Source organism: Haemorhous mexicanus, chromosome 19, assembly GCF_027477595.1.
Source record: "Haemorhous mexicanus isolate bHaeMex1 chromosome 19, bHaeMex1.pri, whole genome shotgun sequence".
NCBI classification, from domain to species: Eukaryota; Metazoa; Chordata; class Aves; order Passeriformes; family Fringillidae; genus Haemorhous; species Haemorhous mexicanus.
The window spans coordinates 3,749,456-3,767,089 of NC_082359.1; the positions used below are offsets into that span (position 1 = coordinate 3,749,456).

Genomic DNA, 17,634 nt, shown 5'->3' on the forward strand with positions numbered 1-17,634 from the left:
AAATGTCTGGTCTTCATCCTTGGGAGGTTCTGCCTCCTAGAGCTGTGTCTGTGGTGTTCCAGAGAGTGTTTGGGGCAGCGGTGAGGCTGTGGTGAGGTCAGTGCGTGTGCTTGTTTCCGAGTGCTGGGCCGTAGCTGCTCTGGAGATGCGCGTCTCCGTGGGGAGCTGCAGCACACGTGGCACCGCCGGGAGTCTGTGTGTGCCTGAAACAGGGACAGGCTCCCGGCTCTGGCGGGGCTGAAAGGTGAGGTGAAGGCACTGCCAGGCTGGGCACTGCCGTGCGTTTCGTCGCTGTCCCTGTGAGGGTGTTGGTGGTGCCCTCTGATGGATGGTGCCGGTGGGCACTGGCCCGAGTCACTGCCTTGCGCTGTCCCAGTCAGCTGCTTCCTGCGGGCTGTGGGGACCAACCGGCTGATTCACACGTCCTGCAGCACTGTCTCTCCGGAGTCACCTTGGGCAGGAACACTTCATTACCCAGCAAATCGATCGAGACTTTAATATTTCTATTTAAGCATTTAATATTCCATTTAAGGAGCAGTCACTGTTGTGAACTCAGTGCTGTGATGAGAGGGGCAGCACAAGGCACAGCATCCCTGTCACAGTTCATCAGGTTACAGATGCTGGTCCCTTTTGCAAAAGAGAGAGTGATGCATCTTTTTCTATTAATAAATCTCCATTCTTTCCCCTCATCTCTTATTTCATATTGTCTTCTGGTAGTTGTACAAATCCTAAATGAAAGCACGGTGCTTTGGGACCTCTTGGGATGAAGTGCTTAATGGAAAACAAAATGTTAATCCCTTTGGTTAATTTTTTGGTTGGGTTTTGAACAATAGCCTCAAGTCACGCTCTGGAACCCCTTGGGCTGACCTCCGGGGAGCGACCAGCAGCCGTGCCTGTGGGCTGGGGTGTCGCTTCCCTCTGGCAGGGTGATGTCCGTAGGGTGGGACGGTGCCCTTGCCCCTCTCATCCTGCCCTCGCCGGGGACGTTCTGCTGCTGGGCCCTTTAAACGGGCACAATTTCCCATTTCAGCAGAGTTTCAGGGAGCTGTGGTTGCTGATGAGATTGGATCCGGGAAAGCGACGGGGAGGGACGCAAATGGGGAAGACCTTCCCTCTGTCATGGCTGTGAGCTTGGAGCGCCAGGGCGCAGGGGAGGGAGGACAGGGCATTGCAGGACTTGGGGGCGAGCAAGCACTGGGAGAAGTCCTTTTGCATCGGGAGACCGGCGTGTGAGCGCCTTTCCTGTCCCGCCGGCTCGGGGTGGTGCCTTCGTGCAGCAGCTTCGATATCAGTTGTAAAGTTGGAGTTTAGTTTGAGTAACCGAGTAATTCCTCTCCGGCCTTTTCTCCTCCCTCCTCTTTCCGTTCCTCGGCTTTGCCTTGTTTGCTCAAGTCAGGAAGGGGGAGGGCATGGGGGCGGTTAATCATTAATCTTAACTCCTTCACAGCCATGGGGCTCAGTGCCCCTGGTAATTCCAGAGCTCCCTCCTTCCGCAGACCTGTAAAAGTGAAGGGGTGCGTGTAGCCGAGCTCACTGTGTGCCATCAGCAGAAGGCCCTGGGTGTCTGTCCCATGGGTCATCAGCACGGAGAGGAGCCGAGCCGGGGAGTGTCTGTGGCGAGATGGTTACGGCTGCCGGTCCTGCGCTGAGGGCTGGAGGTGGAGGATGGAAAAATGGTTTGCGTCCCCTCTGCAGGGCCGGAGGAGCCCAACACCCTCACGGGATTTTTACTTCCTGGTGGAGTTTGAATTGCTTTTGTCATTGGAGGGGAGAAGCAAAAACCACTCCTTCTCGGCAAGCCCTTCTCTGGGAGGTAGTGTGCCTGAAACCTCCAGTCATAGGACCTGCCTGACTGTAGGAATTGCGGTTCGTCGGCAGTTCCCTGGAGGTATGTGCCTTTCACTCTGCAATCCACCAGCTGTTCTTTTGCTTGAAAAGAAAATTCAGTTCATTTTTCCCCAGCTGCGGAATACTTGTCTCCCTTCGGGGAATCTGCTTCTGGGATATTTTGGTCCCTTTAGGAAGATAGATCCTGTGACTTTAATGGTTCAGAGCATCTTTTTAACTAAATGGAAGGTGGATAGAAATAATTTAACACAGCATTTAATTTGCTAATGGCTGTATTCTGCTCTCTGAGTGCAGGACTGCTTATATTTTCTTTTGTGATGCTTTGGTTTTTTGAAAAGAGTGAATGTAAAAGCAGCACCTCCCTCATCTTGTAATGCAATGATACTGTCCTCTTCCAATACATTTTCCTGAAGGCTTGCTAAGTGCATTGGCTGCTGTGGAGTGCTGTGCTCAGGAAGTGGCTCAGGGCTGGCAGGTGCTGCCCGGGGAGCTGTGGGCAGCCATTAGTGTGAGCAGTTGCTTGGTTGCTATTCTGGTGCCACCAGCTCCTTGTGACCTGGTGGAGGACACTGCAGGGTGACCACACTCGGGCTGAGCCCCTGTGCCCCAAACCTGAGTGTCAAGTACCTGCTGTGTGCAGGAGAAGGGGTCTGCTGAGTCTCTCTGAGGACAGCTGGGTCTGTGCAGGGGGAAGGGAGATCCAGGGGGGTTCACAGAGTGTCCCCTCCCAGTTCTGCTGAAGTGCCTTCCTGTTTTCTGGCTGAATTCCACATCTCCAAAGGGACCTGCCGGGTGTGTCCTGGTGTTGTTACATGGAGAGTGCTGATGTCTCCAGTGAACTGACTCCTGTCTAACAGCCTTGCAGAGGTGTGCACTGGTGCTGCTGCTCCAGTGGAAAGCTGGGCACGTGGCCAGGGAGGCTTTCTTTGGAAAGTGAGCGCAGCACAGACCTGCAGGAGCTCACTGGAGTTTCCCCCACAGGAACTGCAGTGGGCTCTGCAGGGTGGGCACATGGCCTGGAAGGTCCAGCAGGTCAGGATTTGCCTTTGAGTCACCCCAGAGGAGTGCAGGGTTGGGGATGGGCAGAGGATACATTTGCAGAGAGAAATCCAGAAGGCTGGGAATGCCATTTTATGCCTAATCTCTGGTGGGACTGTGAGATTTTTGAGTAGTGCTAACTGTGTGATGTGAGTCCTCTGCCTGGCATGAGTGACTGTTTCTAGCTGGTGGAGGTTTTCCTTCTCTTGAGGAATTTGTGAGCAGTCTCCACCCATCTAATTAAGAATTGTTTCCAGAAGGAATGGCGTTTACCTGGCAGCCTCTGGAAACTTGTTAACTGTTTGTATGATGTACTGAGAGGATTTTTGTCAGGAGAACTACAATACATCCTTCTGCTACCCTGATGGACTGATCTGAACATTTCATGCTTCTTCCACTACTTTTGGCTCTGGAGAAAACACCTCCTGAGATCTTGTTTCCTGCAGAAAGCGGTGCCTGCGGCCACAGTAAATGGCTCTGTGATGATGTGGGGCCTGTAATTAGTCTGTGTCAATATCCTGTTGGAGTAGATCTCTGGACAGGCTTGCCTAGGTTGCACTTCTGCAGGGTACAGTGAGACTCTGGGCTCCTGTTGTTGGGTGTTTTTCCAGTTAAGGCAAAAATCTGAGACTAACACAGCTTTTCTGGCTGCTCTGCTACATCTTGGTGTTTTCTTTGTAGTAGAAGTTTGATTAACTCGTTCATTCCTGAGCAGCAGTAGTGTTTTTCAAGGCATTTGGTAGATTACCTAAGATGAAAATTCCTCCCAAAAAACTTCTGACACAGATACATTAAATGAGAAGAAAGAGACAAAGCTCTAGTCCAGGCTTTTACCATTTTGTTGGGTTTTTTTTGCTTTCCTGCAGACGCCTTACTGGCAGACCTGGAATCAACCACCTCACATATCTCCAAGCGACCAGTATTTCTCACGGAGGAAACTCCTTACTCCTACCCAACTGGAAACCACACGTACCAGGAGATTGCTGTGCCACCCCCGGTGCCCCCGCCGCCGTCCAACGACGCCCTGAATGGCACCGTGGTCGACCCCTTAGAGCAGTGGCAGCCCAGCACACCCAGATACGGCCACCAGCAGGTGAGTGGGTGTGTGCTTGTTTGCAAGTGCAGGATCTCTCAGCAAAGTAAGGAGGAGGAAATAGGGAGAAGTGAAGATGAATTTGGCTATGGAGCAGGGAAAGGGGGGGAGCTGGGAGTTTTTATTAGAATTAACTGGTTGGAGCAAATGGCAAAAAAGAATTTGAAAGCCATCGTCATTGTGCTGACAAAATGGTGGTGTGATGAGATTAGTGTTAGTCATCTGTCTTGAGCCTGTGGAAGGCAGACTGGGGGTTTCCAGCACAAAGCTGTGACTCATAGGCGGGTCTGAAGTAAGGGGAAAACTGTTCCTGGTGTAGCTCATCTGATAGAGACTGGCTTGACTAAAGAGCAGATAATTTTTTTTGTTCTGCCTTGTCAATGCATGGGTTTGTAATGCAGCAGTGTACATATTTGTTTGGTATTCTCTGTTTCCAATGCAAATCTTGTTTCCACAGCCTCAGTCCCAGTCTCCTATATACAGCTCTAGTGCCAAAAGCTCCAGTGCCTCTGTTCCTAGAGACGGGCTCAACTCTCCTACTCCCCGTGCCAGTGAAGAGGAGCACGTCTACAGGTATCCTGTCCCTTTTAAGAGATAAGCCTGACTCACAACTTGAGCTTGCTGAGGGTCAAGCTGCCTTCTATAAGTGGAAACAAACACTGCTCTCCGTGTGTGTTACATTGCTTTGTGTCAGTTTTGATTGCCTCTTTTGTAACATGCCACTGTAACTTTCATACTCACTTCAGACTTTGACCTGACCCTTGGGCTTGCTCAGCTGCAGGAGGTTAAGGATCCATCAGACACAGCAGGATCTGGATTGTGTTGGGAAGGATATGATCCAGACACAAGTGACAAATCCACCCCTCTGCTAAAGAGCACAAAAGTTCTTCAGGAGGTGGATGGCCTTAGGGTTATTTTTCTCTGGGAACTCAGTACTTGTGGCCTGGAGTGTTGTGCAGGGACTTGAGTTTTCAGGTAAATTTAAGCTTCTTAAAACTTCCATCTCAGTAGGCGATTGATAGATAACAAGTTCACGCTTGCGAAGGCAGCTGCTCTCACTCTGAGAGGCTGGAGGAGCAGCCTGCACAGTAGGACAGACCTTTCTGCTGACATAGGGATGAGTGATGCAGAGGCTGTCAGAAATTCGTCCCAGGCACCTTCTTACACTTTGGAAACTGGTGTTTCTTTGGAGTCATAATTTAACCATGCCAGCTCTTTCTGCTGAGCAGGAAGTTCCTTCCAACCAGAACTAATTCTGGTTAGAGCTCTGCTCCTCTCTGGGCAGCCTAGCCAAAGGTGGTCCAGTGGAGACAGTAATTGTAATTTTTTCAGATGACTGCATGCAATTAGTATTAAATTAAGGTAATTAGAGCCTTAAGTCCTCTTGAACAAGGCTCTGCCATGGCTTGGTTCTGGTGTGAGTTGTAGCTGGTGTGTTGGTTCAGCATGAAGTATGTTCTCCTCAGATTGCAGTTGTGGATCTTGTTTTTCAACCCGAAGAGAAGGATAACTGCCCTTATTGAATTCATAATTGTCACTGGTGTTACAGGTGTCAGAGTCCTTAACCTGCTAGATGCTAACTTTTTGAGCATAATGTGGTCCTGTGCACAAGGCAGAAGTTCCCATTTTGGATTTGGAAAATATCTTTTTGATAAAATAAGAACCTCTAGAGCATTAAAAGTTATTTCTTCATTTGTAAAAGCAGGAGAAGAAAGTGTTCCTGCCATTGACAATGGAAAGACTGTTACTACAGTGTAACCACTATAAAAATCACTGCATTGAGGTGAAGTTCTGCTTTGGAACAGTTTGCAGTTCTGTGTGGTGAATGATATCACCCGTATAAGACTAGCAGTAATTACAGCCAGTGGTTTATACGTACATGTGTGTTTAACACAGTAGAAAATAATACCAAGTTACTTTCTTATGAATTGATTAGAGTTCCCCAAATTAAAGGTGTGAGGACTTGGGGAGACCTTGAGTGTTGGAAGAGGCTATAACATATCCTACTGCTTCTCAGTTTCTGCTTCTAACCTGAGGCTCATGCTTTGCCTCTGCTTCCAGGCTGTGCTAGCCCTGCATTCCCTCGCTCAGGGAGGAGGATGTTGCTGCTTGGTGTGGTGTCAGCAGAAACAAGTCATTTTCCCATACATGAGCTAATGGTTCTGCTGCTGTTCTGTGCATTTTGGATCTACAGACAGTTAACTCTTTCCTACAGGGCTGGGCAGCACATAGTCCTAAAATCAGAGGCCCTGGCCATCAACACTAATTTTGTAATTTACAAGAATAGCAGTGGCTGTGTTTAGTCATGTCACAAAGCATGTGTCTTCTGTACCCCCAGAGCTAAAAGCATCAGCCTGAAAAGACCACAGCACATGTGTAAACTTTGGGAACCTAATGAGTTTCCCTCCATCCTTCTGCTGTATCTTGATGCAGAAGTTTCACATTTCCCCTTTATCTTCAGTTTCCCAAACAAGCAGAAGTCTGCGGAACCATCTCCCACAATGACCAGCTCCTCTCTGGGCAGCAACCTCTCAGAACTGGACAGACTCCTTCTGGAACTGAATGCTGTTCAACATACCCCTGCCAGTGGCTTCACAGCAGGTAAGGAATAGGAAGATATTTGATATGAGTGGATAATTTGATTCTCAGAATAGTAGCTTGTATTTTCTTTCCAACATCCTTAGTGAGGGAGACCCCTCCAGCCTTTAATCAAAGATTCATTTAGTGAGGATGGGATCTCCAGAGGTCTGAGCTGTAGCACCCTGCTCAAAGCAAGGCCAACTTCAAAACTACCTCTAACTAAAGTTTCGAAGTTAGTTTAGGTTGCTCAGGCCCTTGCACTGTTTAGTTTTTTATGTCCTCAAAGATGGATGTTCCACAAGATTTCTGACAATGTTTTGTACTTGCCTGTGATTAGCAGATGTGTGTGTGTGGAATGGGGCTCTGAATGGCTCTTTTCTGCTCCCCTTTCTTCAGATGAGGCTGGCAGAAGCCCATCACTGCCCAACGTGGCTGGCCCTCACTATGTGGTCCCAGAGAACAGCAGCTCAGGGGGAGGGAAGGCTGCACCCCCGACAAAAGAAAAGCCAAAGCGAAATGGTGCACGTGGGATTGAAGATGTGCGTCCCAGTGTGGAGAGCCTGCTGGATGAGCTGGAGAGCTCTGTGCCAAGTCCAGTGTGAGTAATGTTGTGCTGGTTGCAGGCTTGGGTGGGGGTGGGATGGGCTCCTGGGGGAATGATGACTGTAGTGTAGGGGCAGCTGCTGCAGGGGAGTGATGGATGGAAGATGGGCTTTGTCTAAAGGGTCAGAAGTCAGGCGGGTACTGGAGCTTTGTAATCTACTTCTGGATGGAAAAATGCATAAGTCATCCATTAGAGGTAGACTGTTCAAGCTCAGATTTACAGCTGACCACAAATACAAAATGAATGTTCAGACATCATCTGTTTCTTAGCGGATGGGATGTGAGTGCACTTGTGAGGCAGGGTCTGCACGTGCTGGGGAAGCTGGGCCAGGTTGGGCTGTGCTTACTTGAGGGAACAGTGGGACTTCAGTCTAGGAGTGCCCTCCTATGTTTAAACACACTCTTCTTAAAATTTCATTTTAATGTTTCCCCCTGGCCAGGCCTGCAATCACTGTGAGCCAGGGCGAGGTGAGCAGCCCCCAGCGTGTCACTGCCAGTCAGCAGCAGACCCGAATTTCTGCTTCTTCAGCTACACGAGAACTGGATGAGCTGATGGCATCTCTCTCTGACTTCAAGGTACCCTGTCGTGGCAGCTTAATGCTTCATCTTGGTGGTCTCTACCCACCCCAGTCTCTCTTACTGTTAACCACATTTGCTGACCTTGGTTGGTCTCCAGAATGCCTCCTTTACCTCTCACATTTGCTCTGATAAACTTCCTGTGGTGTATTTGTGCTTTCTGAGTGGGGCTGTAGGTGTCCTTGACTGCTATAAATTGTCATCACTGGCAGGGTAAGGCAGTTCTGGGATCTGTTTTTCCTTCAGTTCTGCAGTTTGTCTGTTTGCCAAAGATAATGAGCTTTGTTACTGCTCGGTAGAGTGAAATATTTTGCTGTGCTGCAACTTAATGAGAAGGAGAGAGGCATGGGACATCACTCTGCTTTCTGACAGAGACCAGGCCCTTCTGTTCTGTGGGATGACTCCTCTCTGGAGTGTGTTTTTACCCTGATGTGCTTTCCTTGAGGAGAATGGATATTCCAGGCATTTGGTGTGAGCACTGAAGCATTTACATCAGACACAAGGAGATTTCAAAGGTTTTGTCTTAAAACAAAATCTCTTATTCACCTCAATATGGGATTAAAGTTTCAGTTTCTTGTGGGGGCAAAGGACAGCAAGTACTATTCAGTGTCAGCATATGTACTTGAATAACTTTTTCTTTATTCATGTGGGTGTGTTACCACTCCTGCCCTAGATGGTGAACTGTGGAGGTTGTTCTCATGGGATTTCGTTTACCCATACTCATGGCAAAATGAAAAATACTTTCTCACTTTCTACTTTCAGCTGCTTTGCTTGTAGTTTTACTGAATTATTGACTTGGATTTCTTCTGAGAGAGGTGGAGAAAGCAAATTTACTGGATAATCTCTTTGTTAGGTTTGCCTTTTTTACATACCTATCTGCTTTCTAATCCTAAATCGGTTCCTAACTCTGTTTTATTCCTATATGGAAGATTCTGCTGGATGCTTGAGATTTCTTGTCTGTGCTGAACTCCATCCCCTCCTAGATGACATTAGGTGGGACAGCCAGAGCTGAGTAGTGTTTTGTGAGGAGAGGTACAGAACATGTAGTGACAGCTTTTGCTGTTCTTTCTGTGCTTGGTGGGTCCCATGGAGATCAGTACAATAGCCAGAGTTGTGACAAGTGTGTGAGTTCAGAATCTAGCACTGGGCACACGTGTTCTGAGAAGCTTCACTTGCCTCGTCTTTGCTGGAATAGAGTTCACTCTGCCATTCCTGGCACATGCACCTAAATCAGTGAGACTCTGTGAGTTCCTCAGTGTTTTCTCTAGACTTACTTTAGCTTGTGTTTAGTCAGTTGCAAATATTGACACCTTAGTGTTGCCTTTTTTCTCCTTCTGAGGTCCTAAGGTGTGGTGCAGGATAGCCACAAGCTCTTTTTGGCCTGGTTGAACCCCTGCAGTGTTGTGAAGCTGGAGAGAGTTCCCACTTGTGTTTCTGGCATTCTGTGCCCTGCTCCTTCCATGTGCTGGGGGAGCTGAGCACTTGGCCTTGTGCCTCTGCTGCTTTTATCAGAAACTAGCTCAGGGTGTGGCCCAGCCTTTGCTCCCAGGTGAGCTCTTGGCAGCTGAGAATGACCTTGCCCAGCACAGGTTTCTTTGATGAGATACAGGGAGTGGACATTTTTAAGTGTAGGTGTTCAGTACTTTGCACTCTTGAGAAGATTCTAAAGCTCCAATGTCCACTAAAACCTGGGTGACAGAGATGAGCTGCTGTGACTAACACCACCTGCCTTCCTGGCTTAGTTTTCAGTTGACCTCGGAGACCAAATTGAAATGCAGAAAGATCTTAAGATTTGGGCTTTATTAAGCACAGCATTGGTATTTTTGTGAAGCATTGAGCTCATCTGTGCCTAAACATTCTTTCTGGAGTACAAGGAACATGGCTTCTGTGATCATTTCCCTTTTGTTAATGATGTCATTGACTGTTTTTAAGTTACTTTCCTATTCTCCTTTTGTCCAGGTTGCTTCATTTTCCCTTCAGTTGTTTTTTTGTTTTTTTTTTGGGTTATACCCGTTTTGTTTGTGCCAGCTGGGGCTGTTAACTTGGCTGTAAAAATGTATTCTAGTCTGTACCAGTGTCAGAATATAAGGGAGACAACGGGAGTCCTTGTGAAGGTGGAATACGAAAGGCTGCTGTTGGAGTATCAGACCTGTGTGTGACTGCAGGATATAGGATAAAAACCCAAATATAATGTGTAATTAGTTGGAATTAATAGAAGTTGCAATAGATGAGGATGGGAGGAGTGGAGGGCACTGGTGCTTGATTTACCTTGTACCCCTCAGTAAAAGGTGATGATACATTACCTTTTTATTATATTTTGCTCACCCTAATTTGTTGCCCCTTGTTTTTGCTTACAGTATCCATTTGATTTTGGTTATCTGGTTAATCGGTCATCAGGCACTGAGATTACTTAATGCACTTGTTTTTTTACCCTCTGCCATTTCTGTGTAATGTGATGCCTGTTTACTGCATAGCTGGATACTTGTAGTTAACTGTTCTGTTACTGTTGAATGCTCACCCATTGCTCTTATTTTGGAATTAGTATGGTTTCAGTATGTTGAAAATACTGTTTGAGCAAAACGTTACTCTTGCCTTGAAAGTGACTGACTTCATTTTAGGAAGTCTGGAAATCAAATGTGAAGCCCAACATCAAACCAGGTTACTTTTACAGGTGTACCCAGCTTAGGCAAAATTCAGGGAGAGGGCATATTGGGTTATTCCCTCATTTTAATATACTGGCTAGTCATTTTCCTCTCAGCTGTGACTGTGGTCACAGTAGCCTGGCTGTGCTACTCGAAGGGAAGAGCAATCTGTAATGAAATTTGGTCTCTAATTGCTCTTTCCCTTCTGAGAACAGTCTCCTTGTAGCACTACTGGTGTGACTTTGCAAGCGTGTGCATGTGTGCCAGCTCCTGGCCCTTAACATTGCAGGAGCTCAGGTCAGCTGAAGGTTATTATTCTTCCATTTACTGACAGGTTTTGTGCATGATCTGGTTTTTATTTTAATTATGTAGTTTTTTTCATGATAAGTATCTCAGAAAGGTAAATGGAGACTGAGGTAGCATACTTAGGGCTTAGGAAATTATGTGTCCTTCCACCTCAGAGCGTAAGCATCTGACTTCTTTAGGCTTCTCTGGAAAATATGACGAAGAGTCAGAGCAGGTCTTGAGAGTTCTTGGATTTGGAAATCCTTTGTGGGTACATTTTTAAAACTGAGAAGGCACAGTCTTGGTCTTAGGTTGACCTGCTGTGTGAGCTTGTCCAAATCGCTGTTCTGAGTCTCCCTTTCTAAGAAAAAGGAGTAGTAATACTTTGTCTCCTAGAGTTTAGTCAGGAACCACTGGAAGTGGGGAAAGAAGGACCCATGATCTTTTGTTTTCAAAAGATCCTGTAAGTCAAGGAAAACCAAAACCTATGTATTAATTGCTCTTCTTAGAATTTTTTTGGATCAAAATTAATACTGATTTTATTACAATGTCAATGTGGAGTCTTTGGCCTAAGGGAAAGAGGCTAATCTGCCACCTACGCAATGCTCACAAGGGCATGGAATGACTGACAGGCTTGTATAGATTCAGTGTGTGTCACTTCCAAGGTGAGATTAGTGATGTGAATACAACAAAGCCCATGTCATCTGCTCTTGCTGGGAATGCCCTGAAGCTTTGTTTTCATTGCCATGAACTCAGCCAACTGGAGCATTTTATTAAGTGTATCAAGAAGAAAATGTCATGCTTTGTTCTATTCATTGATTGAATTTTTTGCAGCTTTGGAATACAAAATTTACATGTCTGACTGTGAGTAAGTTTACGTGACCTTTATTCACAGTTAAGACACTCCTGGGTTTGGAGCTGGCTTCCCAGCAGTGGCAGTGACCATGCCATGGCCCCATCACAGCTGCAGGTGAACATTGAGCTGTCACTGAGGAGGAAGGCCCAGGAAAAGGATCCCAATGGCTGTAGAACTCGTGAAGATTGGTACAATGTCATACTGGTTCTGCTCTTTGGTGTCTCATTTTTCTTCCTTACTCTTGGAAGTAAGGATTTGGGTCAACACGGCTTTTTGATTTGGGAGTCATGAATAATGCTTAATTCTGTGCCTTTTTTTCCTTCTCCTTATCTCTGTCATTATCTTTTTCTCTCCTTATTCCTTCTATCTCTTCTTTTGCAGACTAGTTCCACTATGTCTCTGATTTCTGAATCTTCCCTAGAACCGCTTCCCACTTCAGCAAATGCAGACTCCAGCAACACTCCTCACAGTTTAACAGTGCTGTCCCATTCCAAACACCCTTCTGCAAGTCACACTGGGGACTCAACAGTGCCAACATCTGTCCCCTCAGCAGACACCTGCCTTGAGGAAGGCAGTGACACTGCAGTTCTGCCTTTGTCAGGGCACCCTGCTGCCCCTCCACCTGTGCTCCATTTAGCACAAACTGTCCCTGTGCCCCCACCACGGAGCTCCTCTGGTTTTGCTACTCGTGGGGAGCAAGTGGCCTCTGCCAGTTTAGCTCAGCTGAACAGAAAGCCTGACTCTTCCAGAAATACTTCCCAGGCTGCACCAGCTTCCAGTGTGAAGCTTCTCTGTAGGTCTGCTAATGTGGAGGCACAGGGCTTAGGGGATGACGTGGCAAAAGAGACTGAGAAGAAGGAGCAGAGAACTGACCCCAAAATTTCAAGTGTACCCATTTCAAAGAAGGGGCAGATACCCAAGGACCTGCATCATCAGGGAGCACTCAGGGAGAACTCAGCTCTTTCCTCCCGGGGCAGAAGTGTGGAAACAGCTTTAGATGAGCTGTGGCCCCTGGAGCTGCCTGCACATGTGCCAGAGGTGCATGCAAAGAATGACAATGTTTTGGATTCTGTTAATGAACCTTCTGTTGTTGCCCTGGATCGGTGGGATGTCTTCCCAGACACTAAAAACCAGTTGGGCTTTGTAGTGAAGCAAGGACAGGAGCTAAAAGCTGAAGTGCCACATGAAACCAAGGTATACCACTGTCCTGATCTGGGCGAGAAGAGGCAGGGCAGAGACAGAACTCTTAGGAAGGCAGGTACTGCTAACACGAACAAGGCCAGAGGAGACCAGGAAAAGGAGCAATTCAGAAGCTCTGCAGTCACTCCGGAATCTCCTGAAACCTTTGGGAAGGCTGAATTGCATCTGCCATGTGTCTCCAAACCACCCATTGAGAGGATTTCTGCATCAGGCCAGGCAGGCACTGAGTGAATGTAGGAGTAGGGCGAGTCCTAGCCAGGACTGTTCTGCCAGCACACTAACAGTGTGTGCATGCAGTGAGTGTGCCTGGGCTCACCCCACTAACAGCACGAGCTGTGAGCAGTGTCACTGACAGCTGCATCTCACAGGGCTTCACAACCCCCAGCTTTATCTTGTGGTCTCTCCTGCATGTGGTTCAGCAGCACAGAACATGGCAGTTTGTAGGGACTTCCTTGTGAAATGGACTTCTATTACCTAACTAGGGTAAGGCTCAGTCCACAGAGACCTCCAAAAAGCTGAAAGGGCTGTTTCATGCTCCTGATTGGGATGGCAGCTCCTCTGCTCTGTCTACCATTTTAGGTCTCATTACTGAAGCTGTCAGTGTTCCTTTCCATGCTGGAAGTACACTTTGTGCATCAGACATCTCTGACCAAGAGCCTTGTGCCTGTCAAGGGCAAACACAGAGGCGCAGTTCTGTGCCCTTGTGATGCTGAGGTTTCTGTAAGGCTCAGTGGAGTGCTCATGCTGCACCTCCTATCTTGGCTTCCCACTGGTTAATCTTTGCCTTCCTTTTCTAGACAGTTATTTTTGGCCGCTGTGATTATCCTTACAGGGTTTTTCCTTGCACTGAGTCACTGTTCTGGGCTGTGCCAAGAGGAATTTTGGCATTGTGGAATAAATGCCATCACTCTTCCTGCTCACAATTGTCACTAATGTCTTTGAGTTTGTGCTGTTGCATCTTGGGGCTTGCTCTGACTTTGCTCTTCTCTGCTGATACTATTGCCTTTGTCATTTAGATAAAATCTTTAATCAAGAGGACAAAAGAGACTGCGAATGTGCATCCAATGTCTCGGGACCTCTCTCCAAGGCGTAAACTAGGTCCTGCCATATTCCACAAGACTGAGTCCCAGGATCGCATGATTGAGGAGCTTCAGGACAGACTGGGCATCGATAACCAGGAGCAGGAAGAGTGGCAAAGCCAGGATGCCTGGCTGACAGAGGGGGTCATTGTCACTGCCAGGCCCCGGGGGGAAGAGCAGAGTGGTGAACAGCAAGTAGAGAAGGTAGAAAGCAGGGTCACATGCTGGGAAATTCCAGCATGTCCCTCTGTCCAGATCGCATTGTGTGGAGGTGCAGATTGAGTTTCTGAGCATCCTGAACAATACAAAATGAAGAAGTAACTATTCACCCATGTCTGGCCTGAGAGGGAAAGCAGCACAGGGTCCTAGTTCTGGATGTTTAAGAACTGGGGTGGGATCTGAGGGAGCTGCTTATGGTATCTGTTCATGCAGTCTGCTGCTATCACATCTCAAATGTCCATGTGAGGATTATTTTTAAAACCCCACTGGAAAACCTGATACACAGGCATGCTTTGTTTTGTCCAGTGCTGTACCTGTGCAGGGCTTCCTGGGGATGAGTAAAATGGTGCTCTTTCCTTAAGCTACAAAGAGCAGCCCCTTTTGTAGCTCCCTTTTCCTTGCTGCTTTTCCCCCTTAGATAAACATCCTGGTAGCAGCCAGCCTTCCTGTTAAAGGAAGTGCTTGTTGGTTCCTCTTTGGATTTATTCACCTTTCTTCTTCCTCTGTGTCTTTCTAGGTGGTTTTTCCTCCAGAATCCCCGCTCCTCTCCAGGAGGACAATCTCTGTTCCAGTCTCTTCCCAGCTCCAGCCTTCCAAAGAACCTGCAAAGATAGTCCCTGCTAATGCTGCTGCTTCTCCTGCCTCTGGCCCTGCACCTCTTCTCTCACTCCCACCTCAGCCTTCCCATGTGTCATCTACCCCAGCTCCTAGTCCAGTCTCTTCCTCTTCCTTCAGCTTGGCTCCCCAGCCTCTCTTCCAGTGGGAAGCTTCTGATAATGATTATCATGAGGTTTCTGTTGTGGGTACCCCTCCTAATGAAGATCCCAAACATTCCTGTTCTCCCCAGACCTGGACTCCTAGCACCAAGGCAGTTGTCTCTGTTGGCTGTCAGACTGAAGATGAAGTTTTCTTCCCAAAAATGCAGGCAGGCTTCTCTATTCTGATTTGTGTTTTTAGCAGTATTTTCCAATCCAACTACTGCTTGTAATTTGACAGCTCAGTAGATACATGTTCAGGTAAAGGCTGTTATGAACTGCTGGGTGGGAGGGAGGACTCATGGACAATATCTAATCCCAGCTGTAGTACTGCACAGTACATGTCTGTGCAATAACTTGGGATATGTGGGTCCTGTGTGTCCTGACGGGCACTTGATGCAACAGGGACTCTCATTTCCCTCTGAGATTAAGAAGGTAACTCTGAAACACATCCTGGAGCTCTCCCTGCCACAATCTCTCTGAAGTGGGGGGAGTAAAAGATGGCAGAACATGCATACTGGAAGGAGCAACTCAGCAGTCCTTCCTCTGTTTGCCCTTTTAAGCAGGTGTCCACTGTGTGAGTGGATTTGGGGGAGGAGATGGCATGGTCAAGACCTGGATTCTGCATCTCCTGCCAGGGAAGGGCTGGTGGGGAGTCTTAACATATATGTGCAGTGCAGTGTTAGTGTACAGGCAGCTCTAAAACAGTGAGCAAGAAACATCTCTGCATCTTGACCTGTTGTACTTTCCAGGTGACCTCTGCTCCTCCCCTAGTCCACAGTGCCAGTCTGTTGGCTGCTCCTGCACCCCAGGGCCTGACAGCCCCTGACAAGGCAGGATCCCCTTTCTGTTTCCTCAGCATGGTGTGTGCTCTTCTGGCTGATGAGTGTGCTGGGATCTGCTCCTGCAGCTCCCAGCACTGTTAATGTGGATAATATCCTGTATTGCATGGTTTGCTAGTCATAGAGCTCTGTTCTGAACTTGAGTGATGGCAGATCTCGGGGTGAAGGGTGGGAGTTTGAGGGGCCTTTGCATGAGGATGATGTGCTGAGTGCCCCCTACAAACAGCATGCATTATGTACAGGAGATGGAAACAAACCTCTTTCAGGTGGGGGCTCATTTGTGAGCTGTCAAGAGGGCTGGATGGGCAGGCCAGCTGGAAATGGAGGTGTGCACAGGTGTTTGTACCTGCTCTGGGGTCAGCTGTGACTGGCAGGACTGTGTGGTCCCTCCAGGTCACTACAAGGGTGAAGTCCTCTGTTGCTACATGTTGAATTCATCTCATCTCCTTTCTCCCTGGATGGTATTTATCACTTGTGTGTGGCATCTGTGCCTGCCCTGCGTGGCCATAGCCCATGGCTAGAGCAAGAGAAGCTGTGATTCTTTCCACACAGAGCAGCCCTTTTCTTCCTGCTGCGCCATGCAGGAAGCCTGGGCTTTATCCTGGGGCTCTGGACAGGCTTTGTCTCCAAACACCAGCTATCTCTCTCTGTGAGAGTATCCTTGCAGTTGTGTGTGTGCTTTGGAGGCAGTCACTGTAATGGTTTTGGTAGCAAATGTGTGTTGTGTGGTGAAGGGTTTGTTTTAGGCTGAGGATACTGGGGTGTGATGGGGCTGCTCTGTGCTGCTGGACTAGGAGAGGTAAGTTGAGAGAGAAGGGGAACAGCTGTGTGTTAGGATCCACTGGGAGTCATGCTGCGTGTGAGGCAAGGCTGGGGAGTGTGTGGATGTGTGTGTAAAAGCAGCTAAATTCATGTATGTCATGAGAATGTTTGTTTATACGAACGAGCAGAAACCAGGATTTATCATTGAATAAACTGGTCAGCTGCAAGGACAAGCAGCTGCAGGACAGGGAATAGAGCTCCTCCTGTGGCTGGAAGGGCAGGGTCTGCCAAGGCTTGGAACACTTCAGCATGTCCCTGCTCCTTTGGCTATGCTGGCAGCAGGCTGGTGTGTTGTTGATAGACAAAGATTTTGTGTCTTTTAATTTACTCTCTTAGTAAAAGAAAATGTGCTCTAAACCCAACTTCTTTGTGTGTCCCTAAACCTGACAGTAGCTATGGCAGTGCCAAGTCAGCTAAAATAATCTCTTATTTGCTTGCTGGGATTTGTCTGTAAAGGGGGCTGTGGTGGCCAAGGAGAACATAACACTTTGTTTATAAAGTTATGAACCTCAGTAAAACATTTCTCCCCTCCTCTGGAAGGCTTTCCAAGCCGTGTGTGCTGCGGTGGTGTGAGTTTAGAAACGGCCTCTGAGACAAGCATCCAAATCCCCTTCCCCCCACTGGTGCATTTCCAACTACAATACACCTAGCAGCCCCGTCTGCTGGGGATGCACTGCCCTCTCTGTAGGTAAACAGCAGCCAGCTGGGAGGGAGTTACTTCCTTCCTGCTTCCAGTTGCTTAGGTCAGGCATGGGGTGAGAACCACCTGAGAGTGAGAGAGAGACTTGGCAAACAGATGTGCAGATGGTGGTGCAAAGGGAGAAAAATTTCTAGCTGAAAGGGAGATGAGATGAGGGAGAGAAGAGCATGTCTATCAGAAAGGAGAGACAACTGAGAGCAAGAGCATAGGAATGGAGAGAGGTCAAGGAGAAGGGGCCCTCTGGATGGTGTCTGCTTTGTCAGCTGGCCAGGAACTGATGAGGTAAAGGGAGATTTTTGGCAGAGGCTTAGAGAGCAGTGTACTGAGTGCCTGGGATGTGCTGGTGACTTGCTGTATGTGCAGTGAAAGAAAATCAAATTCTCAGTTCACAGCTCTGCTGTTACATACATCAGTTCTCTGCTTGTCTCTGCATGGTCAGAATACATGTGTGTACTTGTTCCCAGCTCTCACCAGCTTCTTCAGAGAGTGTAGCTGA

The 17,634-nt window shown here is 47.9% G+C and overlaps 2 protein-coding genes across 5 annotated transcripts in view; both read left to right on the plus strand.

Annotated features, from left to right (window-relative positions):
* Window positions 1-17,634, plus strand: part of PXN (paxillin) — a 48,114-nt gene that overhangs the window by 23,229 nt on the left and 7,251 nt on the right. For 2 of the 3 annotated variants that reach the window (XM_059863078.1, XM_059863079.1), the window contains exons 2-6: window positions 3,753-3,979; window positions 4,437-4,552; window positions 6,441-6,580; window positions 6,956-7,157; window positions 7,603-7,738. In XM_059863078.1, coding sequence (XP_059719061.1) covers window positions 3,753-3,979; window positions 4,437-4,552; window positions 6,441-6,580; window positions 6,956-7,157; window positions 7,603-7,738 — 821 coding nt within the window. Of the gene's footprint in view, window positions 1-1,650; window positions 1,889-3,752; window positions 3,980-4,436; window positions 4,553-6,440; window positions 6,581-6,955; window positions 7,158-7,602; window positions 7,739-17,634 lie in introns of those variants that run through there. The other variant, XM_059863077.1, reaches the window with a different exon arrangement.
* LOC132336023 (autism susceptibility gene 2 protein-like) lies at window positions 7,746-17,319 on the plus strand. 2 transcript variants are annotated; one of them, XM_059863075.1, is made up of 4 exons: window positions 7,746-12,937; window positions 13,738-14,004; window positions 14,537-14,944; window positions 15,527-17,319. In XM_059863075.1, the coding sequence occupies exons 1-4, from the start codon at window positions 11,816-11,818 to the stop codon at window positions 15,698-15,700; spliced, it is 1,971 nt and encodes a 656-aa protein (XP_059719058.1). In that variant the 5' UTR covers window positions 7,746-11,815; the 3' UTR covers window positions 15,701-17,319. The 2 variants fall into 2 exon arrangements, with proteins under 2 accessions (XP_059719058.1, XP_059719059.1); XM_059863076.1 differs by having other exon boundaries at window positions 12,798-14,004.